This window comes from Sparus aurata, chromosome 15, assembly GCF_900880675.1.
Source record: "Sparus aurata chromosome 15, fSpaAur1.1, whole genome shotgun sequence".
Lineage (NCBI taxonomy): Eukaryota > Metazoa > Chordata > Actinopteri > Spariformes > Sparidae > Sparus > Sparus aurata.
In genome coordinates this window covers 1074919-1087002 of record NC_044201.1, presented here as the reverse complement: position 1 = coordinate 1087002, position 12084 = coordinate 1074919, and the positions used below count along the sequence as shown (strand labels likewise).

Sequence of the window (12084 nt, the reverse complement as noted above, 5' to 3'; positions counted from 1 at the left end):
TTGGCCCCCAGTGCAGTGAGTTTAAAGGACCACACATCCATGTTATGTCTGCCAGGGCTCCTCTCTGCCAGATCCTACTCCTGCAATTTGAGGACCTCACAGAAAGAAGTGAAATTAGCTGGCCAGCTAATCCGGTGGATCAGGCTTTTGTGACTGGGGCAAGTTGGGCTCTGTTTGGCAAGGGATTAGCTCTTGGAGCAGTGCGAAATGATCAGCAGGGTATAAAAAGAGGCTCTGCAGGGCCACCAGCAAAACCAATAAGGGACAGGCCGAGGCTGTTATCTGGCAGTAAACTGACACTGGGTAAGCTGTCACTTAAGGCCAAAGTCTACAATACAATACAGAGGAAAGGGCAGCCCTTTTTCAGAGTGACGCGCTGACCAACAATAGGAGCAATCTGACTGATAATGTGCAGACATGACAGAGTCGTTCCAGGTCAGCTTCTCAGAAGGCTTTCGTCTGGAAAACAACTACGACGCTTTTAACTAAATCACTTTTAACCATGTGGAAAAGCAGAGACAGTCAGATATACTCAGAGTATTAAAAGGATTTTTAAATTTAAAAGCAGTCTCACTCCCCAGCGTAAGATGAAAGTATATAATGAAGAGACATTCAGGTCATTCAGTCATGGGTGTAAGATATATTAACTTGTCCATACCTGTGGCATGGGCAGCAGCTTGATATGGTAAGGTGTGGCAGTCATCTTATCCTTCAGTAAAAACTAGTCCAGATTTAAGGTTTTGTTTTATCTTTGTTATATAAATGGGAATAAAAGCCAACAATAAACTGGAAGAAATGTGTCTGTAATGCCAACCGAAATAAATCCCATCATGGATGGTGTCTCTCATCAGGGAGCTCATTTTTACAATCATTTTCTTAAAGTGATTCCAGGACGCGTGTATTTGCTGGAATCTTCTGGGTGAGAAAAAGCACATCAATAAGGACGGCAGCCCGGATTGTGTGCACACTGAGATCAGGAGACCCACAGTGCACCCTGCAGCACCCTCACACAAAACTGAACAAATACAGTTACATTTTTACATTTAATTTCCTACACGGCCAGCAATGACATCTGGGAAGTGAAATTCTGAGTCATTTAAATATTTATAAGTCTAATCTAAAACTCAAAATATTAAAGCTATCTACCTTATAAATGCACACCATGTGCAGGTCTTTAACTGTAGAATGATAAAATGCTTTAAACCATGTTATGCATGTATATCTTGTAGAACAGTATACAGATTAGACAAAAGATAAATGTTTGACGCTATACATTTTATTGATGGAACATATCAATTATATTTAAATTTCTCTAAAATAATAATTGTATGACATAAAATAATTGCCACATGTTCCTAATACAGTAACCCTCCTACCCCCTGTATTCCTTGGATTACGGTTTTAAAATAAAGACATGTCACTGAGAGTTTCCTTTTCCTATGCTGACTTCCACCCTTCTGAACATGATCAGTGTGACACCTGGCCTGATAGAAGCAGCCTCTGCAGTGAGAGGAAGGTTTCACAGACACTGGATAAGTTTTAGTTTTCATGAGTTGTTATGAGGACGAGCCACATCAGGAGACACATGAAAGCATTTTTACACCACATTTCTCGCCAGAATAGTTTGTGTTTGACAGTTTGTTAGGAGTGGATTTCTAATATCACACAATTTAGCATTTAGATTGAGTTACACACACATCAACACACACACTCACACACCCTAGATAGATCTAGACAGACAGGGGGTGGGTTAAGATTTAACAATCTACACGCAAAAGTTAAAGATGGTTAGAAAAGGCCAAAGGTGATTATTGATAATGTATCAGCTCGATCATCTTACATAAAGTTCCATCTCTGAGGGACAATATGACCTCGATCTGATCAGTAACAATTAGCCAGTCAACAGTCAGCATTCACCTGATCATTAAATGCGCATTTATGACCTCCTGTGACCTCCAAGACAACCAGCAAAATCTATCCCCAGGTGCCATGTGACTGAAACTCCAAGACATTTCACATCAGGTGTCGTTTTTGTCTGTCGGTCTGTCTGGTATCAGTTTGATGTCAGCATAATGATAACTCTGTGTTCAAACATCTGTAGTGAGCCATGTGTTTTTAATAAAGCAACCGATAGATTTAATCGATCCTAAGAGAGGCTGTCTTGATTTCACCTGGTGCTCGATCAAATCAAGCCGCCGCGCTCCGAGTCCGACGCTCGCAGGACAAACAGCTCCGGCTCTTGCTGTTCATTTTCATATTTACAGTCAAATGACTTCGCATCATCAGCCGCGTCTGAGCCGGAGGACCAGCTCTACAAAGACGGAGTCAGACGGACTGCTCCGGTTCTTTATGATTAACTGTGACTGAGTATCCACAGACCCGTCTGTTGGCTCGGTGGGTTAGGGTTAGGGTAGGCTGGAGCCGAGCGAGACCACACCGCGGCGGCTCTGGAGACAATGTGCAATGTACTAACCCTATCAATTATTAAAGCTGGGGTACAGAAGTAGCCTTCGCAAGCTTCTCGCGAGTATTATTACTTATTCATTACAATTATTATTATTATTATTGTTATTATTATTATTATTATTATCATCATTATTTTTACTATTATTAGTATAATCATCATCATTATTATTGTCGTTGTAATAATTATTGTTATACATTATTGTATAGCCCCTATAAAAAGAAAAATTTTGAACCGTGTTCGACACTTTATTTAAGTGAATGTGATGGGAGACCGCCTGCGGTCAGAGGAGATCATAACGCTATGGATATGTAGTGTTATCTATGTAGATGAACAACGAGCAGCGGCCGGTCACAGCTGAAGATGGAGACAGTGCGTCCTCCTCATTTCAGACTGAGTAACAATGTGTTGTGATTTTAAAAACATAGTGGGAAATTGTAGTAGTAGTAGTATTGTAGTAGTAGTAATAATAATAACAACAATAATATTATTATTATTAATAATAATAATACAAACATTATTATCATTGCCATTATCACTATCATTATTATTATTAATAATAATAATAATAATAATAATAATAATAATAATAATAATAATAATAATTTTCATTTCCTATACATGCTGCACGCGGCACGTTCTCGATGAGCGTAATTTATCATTGTGAACATGTCCTCTGATGTGTGTCGGAAAAGAATAGTTCGGTGCCGTGAGGCGGGCTGGAGATGTTTGCAGATACACACGGTGTTCTGGTCACTGACCGCTGGTGTCCTGGCCTTTACATCCCTGGTCGTGCTGCGGGGTCCCGGAGTCGGAGAGCGACAGCGCCGGGCTGCGGGGTTCACTGTCCGTCAGCAGGTTAAAATCCATAACCAGGTTCTGTGACACACACACACACACACACACACACACACACACACACACACACACGCAAACACACACACAATCATAATTATATTGTTGTGTTACGACACTTCAACGTTTTCCTGTCACCACTACATTAATATTCCAATTGTGAACATGTATCTATATATATTCAGCCTATATAACTTAATGTATACGTGTCCATATCTATCTATATAGATTTAACATGCATTTGCTGATTAATTTGGATTTACTTGCTTAATATTCCTCAAACTTAATGAGGGAAAAGTCAGTCAGTACATTAACCCAAGCTTCATAACCCAACATTTATAAAACATTATAAATAACGTTGTTTCAAAATAGTTTTAGGCATCATCAGCATTTTTAACGGATCAATTGATGTTATGACAAGTATGTGCAGGGGCAGAATCCTATGTGTATAATATCAACACGTTCATTTAAGATTGTAGACACTGCTCAGGTCTTAACACCCTCTGCAACCACCTGCACATGTTTGCAGGTACAGCGTATTCAAATAAAAACACTATTAAAATAGTTTCATTTTAAGTTCATAACTAACCCTTCAAAACAAACATAGGGCATAGTACATATTCTAGTAAAGTTACAATTAGAACATCATTTGCAACACAAAGTTGTTTTTATTTAGAAAAAGTGATTTTAAGTTGGTGCATTAATTACACGTGTACATAGCATTTCATATTCTTTTGTTGGATAAAAAGCACAATTACTTTCATGGTGATGTGTCGGAGTGCTTTTCCTTCAGAGACTCTGTAGATCTTTTTGGGGATAGTATGAATTTCTTTCAGTCAATATCTACACCATTTGATGTGGGTTTATTGTTCTTTGTTTAATTTGTTGATGCAATATGTTTCTATTTTCTCTTTGATCTTTCCATTCACCCCTGGTTGTGGTTGTAATCCCGATACCTTTCTATGAGCCCGACATAAGCAGCTATAACTAGACCTGGCCTGAATTGACTCTATTTTTGACTACAAGGGGAGAGCAATAGAGCAATTGCTGTAAAATACACAATGACATTTCCACGCCAAATTCTATTGGTGAGGTAGAACTGTTTCTTAGTGGAGCCCAGAAATAGCTGGTCGCTTATTTATCTGACAGCAGTTTATACCTTGAAAATGTTGGTGACTACAATGCTGCTAAAATCAAGAAAAGCATCATGATGAAAAATATATCCTGATCAATGTCCATGGTCAAATGGACATGTGGCCAAAGTTGTACTCTGAAATGTCAATTCCTCACAATGTCCTTATGGGAATTTGAACGAACAGTTCACCCAAAAAGTAAACCTCAGTCATTGTCTTTGATGCACGGTCCAGATCATGCACTGTTATCTGAGCAGCTACAGCAAAGATCTAGCCTCAAAAGGGCGTAACAAACCTTTCAATAGCGATTTCACTGCATTATAAAACTTTTATTAAACAGCTGTAAAGGTTTATAACTTCATCTTTATAATGGTCATCCAGATAATATTCAAGATGAACTATACAGTATTTAATAAACATGTATTCAGTAATAAAAACATCAGTTTACAATAAACAGTTGCTTCATAAATGTTTTATAAATCATTATAACTGTTAACTGATGTTTAGTTAACAGTTGGTGGTTAATGGTGGTTATTATAAAAAAAAGTTGTGTTCAGCTGTGGTATTAGAAATAAGAGACAATAAAAGCAAAGACCTCCAAATGTCAAACCACTATATCCAATGTGGGAACAGGTATTTACATAGAAGAACAGAAGAGGTATAGCAGGTGTAAAGGGAAGACTCAGTCCACCTGAGCTCAGCATGCTGTTACTTTTACCTCCCTTTTCTATTTCCCCTCCATTTCCCAGGACATTGGTGAGCACAGGCTTATATTTTACAGGTTTGGAGGACAGCTTTAAGGCCGCTATAGACTACAATGAAACCATGTCATCAAAGATTTAAAAAGGCAATAAATCTCATCTCTGAAAATCAAACCGTGAGTTTGAGCGCGGTTTAACCATCCCTGTTGACTGTCTGGATGTTGCCAGTCATCATTGTGGTGACAAGCTTTATACTTAGAAACAGCACATGCTGATTTTCAGGGGATGGCACATTTGTCTGACTTTAACCCTGGAGAATGAGCTCCCCCCTGCTGTGTTTCCTTGCAGTCTTTTTGCCACCATGCCAGTCCTTTGTGTGCCAGTCACTAAGACTTCTGCTGGGTTAAATCTGAAGCCTTGCAGGGCAGGCGAGGTTCACGCTCGGAGCATGGCATGGCATCAAAAAGTCATAGCAACACATTGTACAACTTGGTTGAACTCTTGATCCAGACTCTCTGAAACGTTTGAAGTTGTTGAAATTGCATTATTTCCCTAGGCGCTCTTTGAACATCAGCATAAGTTTAATACACTCTATCAGCCACTCTATTCTTAGAGCTGACAAGGCCGAATCCTCAGATGAAACTTGTTATAACACCAGAACAGACGGGAAAATTGACAAAGCGTAATTTTATTCATTGACGATTCTGGAGTTATACATGCTCACTTGATTGTGTATTTGCTGTTAAATTTGAGTCTAATGTAGGTTTTTGGTCAAAATGCATATGCAAGATAATTCTCAGAATCACCTTCTGAAACTCACTGTGTGTATTTGTGTAAAAACTCTTCTTCAGGTCATTAAAACACCAGAATAATCAGACTCAGTTCTGCCTGCATGACCATGATGTACTTAATGGTTTTCACATCTGCTCATTTTGTTTCGCAGCTCTATGAAAATATTCTTTGTAAACCCCTGCTACAGAGACCTGCATCTCCAGTTTTCATTTACATTTGAAGAAATCTGTAACAGAGTGCTTTTCTAACTGCTCACTTTGTTTAGATGTGCAGCACGCACTAAGTGTGCCTGCCAGTCTAAAGTGCAAGGCTCAAACCAAACGTTTCTGTGGCAGGAATACAGCATATCTAAACTCAGCTCTGTGCCAATTCAAATTCTCATGAAAATGTCTGACATAGATTGTGCTTTGTGTAAAAAAACATCTCGTAAAAATATCTCACTTGTACTATAGCTATAATCACTACGGACACAGGACAATTATAAAACTCAACTCAGAGCAATCTTATAAATAATCAATTTGAATCAGTAAGCATATGGAAAATCTGGGTTTTAGAGGAAATTAAGACCAGAAACAATTTTCACATTGGCTGCGATCGTTCCAAATGTACTGTCTCCTTACACTGGGTTTTAAAACTGATGGAATAGGGACTGTTCTTTTCACCACAGAGCCTGTCACATACAAAAATGAACAACATCACCATTGTAAGTTATCAAGAGTTTTACCTTAAACTCTAACTGACCCTTGCTTAAAATGGTGTCAGTCATTCTGACAAAGCATCATAATGCTGCACTAAAGCCAACCTGCATGTTCTGATTAAAGGTTTAGCACCTTATTACCACTGAATATCTATGACATCTGATAGGTGAGTCAACGTTTTATTTTATCAGACCCATCTGCCGTCTTCTTTTTGACAGGCAAACAATGCCTCAACCCATAATAAATGCTGCCTAATGCATGTTTGTTACTGGTTACACCAGTAACATTCACCAGATACCTTGAAGAAAGACTTACATCTGTTTTTTGTTTAGCATCCATGAGAATGATCAGAGAATTTCACAAAAGATTAGCCGACAGGAAAATGGGTATTCTGCTGTCAGCCAGAGGCCATCGCTGCGTCCCTGGGAAAGCAGATGCAAGACGGAGGATGAGGTTGAATCTCCCAGAAGAGAGATTACCTCGGTAAGCACACTCCCTGTGTGTTGTGGCTTTGGATTAATGAGCCTCTGATATGGATTTGGAGGTTAGAGTTGACTCGTGGGTTATAAAGATCAGTAATTCCCTTGTTCTTAACTGCACAAATATTCTATATTCTTTTTTGTCTTTTGTTTCGTTGTATGACAGATAACAATGTTTCTGTTTTAATCTTTCCTGTTAGCAGTACATTCTGCCTGGTTGAATACGCTTGATTTTACATGTCTCTAATTTTCTCTAACCCCCACCCTAGAACTGAAGTGCAATAACCCCCCCCCCCCCCCCCCCCCCCCCATTTATCTTGTTCTATATATTTCACTTTTGCTGTATATTTCTTACAGTTTGTATCTATTTTTTATACTTGTTTATATTTGTCGAACTAAGAGCTGCTATCTGTCTTTCATTGTTTTTGGAACAATGACAATAAACATATATTCTATTCTATTCTATTCTATTCTATTATATCATATTAAATTATATTCTAATATATTTCTATTTCTATTTCTATTTCTATCTGACGTTTCAGAAGCCTCAAGACTAAGCTGCAGCACATTGTTCATAACCACCAGAAACAACTCATGCCATCACTTGCTATTGTGACTTTTTTCAACAAAGGTAAAACTGTTTCATGTCCTTTTCCAAGAGGCACAACTGAGGTTTCCCATTGTTGAAAGTAGCACAACTCAGCACTAATGTACAAGAAAAGAATGCGACAAGAGACAAATTCAACACACAAGCGACATAAGAGTGATATTTAACTCTTTAAAATTAGTCCATCTAATTTGGATTCAAACAGCGTTACCTTGCTGTAGATGTGTGCTGGGTTGTTTATCTGGGTTTTAAAATCAAAGACACTCCACAAACTGCTCCCAGTGGCTGCTGGAACACTTCAGTCAGGGTACTTGCCTGACAGAGCAACAGCTGTCCCTTTGTGAGTGCAGAGTCCCGGTCTACTATCAGCAAGGTCCAGTATTTTGGTCAGAAATATGAACATGAGCCAGTCCGAGGGGATATATCCGCCGAGGCAGTGATGGATGGACAGACGGCCTGGTGTCAATGTGGTGCTGAGAGGCTGGCTGGCTTGGCAACGAGGGACTTGTGGGTGATTCAAGCCAGTCATTTTGTCCAGAACAAGGTGTCAGTACGCCTCCACCCTCCTCCCCTCCCCTCCCAGCGACACACAGGCACATCAGGGGTGCCACATGATTATATTTCCAAAATCAAGAGCCCTTTTGCCCCCTCCCTGTGAGCTCAATATGGCCAACAAGCTATCACTGAGCTAACAAGCAGACTGAAGTGCTCAATAGCTGACAGCTGGATTGATCACACAGCTGTGTTGATGCTGATGCATGTGAGTGTGAGCTAACCCCTACAGTCGCTTTATGAAAATGAAAGGTGAACATGAGCTGATTTCACTTGAACCCTGCTCTTCATCCACCACAGAGGATATCAGAGGGTCAAGGCTATTTCCTGATGCACTCTACCACCACCTCCACCTGACATGCTGTTCAGCTGCCTCCATAAAGCCTGGAACATTGCTCGCTGGGACTGTATACCGCTGGGGGCCTCCTGTTTAGAAATGGACGCAAATCAGCAGCAAGATGAGAGTCTCTGTTTGCATAAGATGGAGCGCTTTGCATGAGCACCCGCCCGGTGACACCGATCTCATTAAAATATATATCTGCTGATAATAATAGAAAATACAATAATGGCAGGAAAAATCCTCTCATTTTTCGGGAGATTGCCGGGTCCATCTGGCGGTGCGCGCGGCAGACTGCTTACATTTCCACGGCCCGCACGCATTAGGCCGGGAATTATTCATAAACGCGTCGAGAATTAATTCCCGGGATTAAGAGTTGATTAAGATGTGTGTCACTTTGCTGTCTGAGAACTTATTAAGGGCCTCCTCGAAGAGGCGGCAGATGGAATTTCAGTCCAATGTTTGTAGATGTTAATTTCTGCCCTCCTATAAAAGCCATTTGCATATGATTGAGTGAGGCCGAGCAGTCCTGAGCAGCAGCACACAGCCGGGGGAGAACAAGTCCACCAGTGATTAACAGCGAACCTTTATTACAGTAAACCTGCACTGCAGTTCTGAGCTGACCCAGTCCATACCACAGTGTCTAAATAAAGGAAATGATCATTTTATATTCCTCGTCTGTTCCGAGCTCAGGCAGAACTCATGATGATGGTCCGTTTAACGAACACATGCAGTGTGACGTCCAGGCCCTCACATTGTTCTGATGAAACCCAGGTGTCAGGTGAGTGTCTCTTTCCAGCTAGTGTATTTAGATGACTTTGAACACATCAAAATGAAAAGGCACGGCTTCCGCTCGGATCGAAAATCAGCGCGCACTATCTGCTGCTTATGAATGATTTCATGGAATTACGCGAGTTCGTTCAAATACAATGATCTCCTGCTGTTAGGTGGCATTAAGTACATTTCCTGGCTAAAATGGAAAACTAACAGACGATTTTAAAATGAAATAAAGGCGTGTGTGTGTGTGTGTGTGCGCGCGTGTGGCAGTGTTGGCCTCCAGCAGGCCGGGGCCTTTACTCTCGCCCCTGTGGCACATGGTCGGGTGATCGGTACTAGAAGAAATATTTACATCGTACCCTGAGGCCAAACGTGTACTTCGATTAAACAAATCTTATTTTCATATGCCCTGACCTGGGATCTGATGCAAAAGAGGAGGCTAACTGAAGGCCTCTCAGAGGAAATCTAACCCCACGCTGCTTCAGTCAGAAAGTGCACAGCGCGAGCTTCAGAGACGATCCTAAATTAATTAGTAAAATAAAGATATCATGTGAAATGCGGAATAGACCTTTAGCTATTTTAAAATAGGCTACATATATTTAAAATAATGAAGCTTAAAATAACCCTTATGGATAAAGAACCTACATTGTGGGCTCCGCTCTTCAGTTAACCTGCCCTCATCATTTCCACTACGAATCTATTTTTATTGCTTCATTTATTCTTGCAGGAGTAACGAGCCTCTGAACAAGCAGTGGTCCGACAGACAGAAAGACAGGCCGTCAGCAACCTCAGCACATTTACTATAATATTAATAATAAGAATCAGAAAAAAGTCTCCATTTAATTATTATTAGTTTTGTTATTATTCCTATTATTGTTGTTTTTGTTGTTGTTATGTTATATACTATAGGCTATATTGACAATATTACTGTTTGTATTGTCATGGCTGATATAATTAGTTGTAGTAGTCAAAGCGGTATGATAATATAAAAACAATAATACCTGAAATGATCGTCACAATATTTCTATATTGATATTTGAGGTTGGCGTTGTAGTAAATGTGTTTGTGTGCCGCGCGCGTCGGGAGGTCGGAGGTGGGGGTACGGCTCGCGGTCAGCCACCAGCCACCAATCAATTTTTTAACATTTCCAAATAATTTTGACGGGTCAAATATTTCCTCGGGCCGCCCGTGCGAGCTGCGGGACTTCTGTTAACACAAACCCAGACCCAGAGAGGAGAGCGAACAACGCCACACTTCTGAACCAAACTCCGAGTTTTTCCTCCCGAAGGCCTCCGACACGAACACACGGAGAATTCAAGGCTGCAGGACGACTTCGATCTTTTTTGCATTTCGTAATCACGGTGAACATTTAGTCTGAACGAAAGATGTAACACATGCTTTTAAATATGTCTCACTGTCTGAGGTGTCGCCTCTCATCAGCATCCTGATCTGCTCCGTGGACACACAGCAAACGCACACTCATGCTGTTCACATGGTCCTTTTTCTGCGTGTTTCAAGCCACACACAGATATCTTAAAGCCCATTCTTGGTACTTTAACCTGTAAATAAATGAAGAATCGAGCTGTGCTGGTATCATGGGACGTTGCAACTTGTACCGTGGCAGAGAGTTGTCAACTTTGGATCTGATGGATCCAAAGTTGATGGATTCCAGATGCACAAAGACAAAAAGTGTGAGGAAGAGAAAGAAAAAACGAAAGAAAAGAGAGGGGGGGGGGGGTGAAGTGCGGTTATTTGCACTTACATCGAATCCCGGTGTGATTAAATTAATCCGTGGAATAGGCAAAGAGCTTTACTGCAGGCTGATGGGTGTCCTGGCCTCAGGTTTGCTGGTGACATGGACAAAAAGTTCCTCGGTACGTCAAAAAGTCAGAAAGGGCGGCAGTCAGTCAGTCCGTCAGTTCCCTTCTCCCTCTTCTTCCTCCCTCTGCGCTGTCAGACATGAAGGCTGTGGAGGACTGAGGTTTGATCCCCACACAGAGTATAGAGGGGGTGGGGGTGGGGGGAGAGGGGTGACTTCATGCTAAATAATGTGTGTCCAGCGTAGAAAGGACGGCCCCCTCCCTCTCTCCCTCCCTCCCTCCCTCCCTCACTCACTCACTCACGCGTTCTTTCTTTCTTTCTTTCTTTCTCTGCGCACATGTACGGCACGTATCCACGTACTCAGTGCAAACACACACTGCCTTCCCTCTGTCATTGGCTCTCTCTCTACAAGCAGTCTCTCCATCTCTTTATCCTTTCAGCCTCCAGAGAGCAGCTCTATATGTTTTTCAGATGGTATAGGTCATAATTTAATTGTTATGCTCCCTATATTCAGTTCAACACTTTTTGAGAAACACTGAGGTATAACATATGGGTACATCTTCATTATCAATGGTGATACTTACATGTTCATTGATATGAGAGGCAGAGAGAACTAGAAAATGTTCAACATATATGTGTTGCTGCTGATTTGCAGTTTAAACTTGATAAAATGGAAATGCTGCAAATAGTTGAGGTGGCAGTCTAAATATGCTGACATGAAATGGCATTCAAAATGGAGGCGCTGAAGAAGTTTGAGTTGTAGTGTGAGCACCGACTAAAGCTGTGGTATCAGTGGAGTTCAGGCACTAACCCCAGTAGAAGTTAGTCTGTAACTCAGCTGGAGGTTGAAATGGTTCAGTTGAAATGT

At 40.9% G+C, this 12084-nt stretch overlaps 1 protein-coding gene across 3 annotated transcripts in view; it reads right to left on the bottom strand.

The window, feature by feature from the left end:
- pitx3 (paired-like homeodomain 3) overlaps positions 1–11371 on the bottom strand; it is a 30759-nt gene extending 19388 nt beyond the window's left edge. The window contains exons 1-2 of one of the 3 annotated variants that reach the window (XM_030441028.1): positions 11158–11371; positions 3226–3343 (exon numbers count right to left, since the gene is read on the bottom strand). In XM_030441028.1, the coding sequence (XP_030296888.1) occupies positions 3226–3334 (109 nt within the window). In that variant the 5' untranslated portion in view covers positions 3335–3343; positions 11158–11371. Of the gene's footprint in view, positions 1–3225; positions 3344–6958; positions 6977–7940; positions 7960–11157 lie in introns of those variants that run through there. The other 2 variants (XM_030441030.1, XM_030441027.1) reach the window with 2 other exon arrangements.
- Positions 11372–12084: the final 713 nt, after the last annotated feature.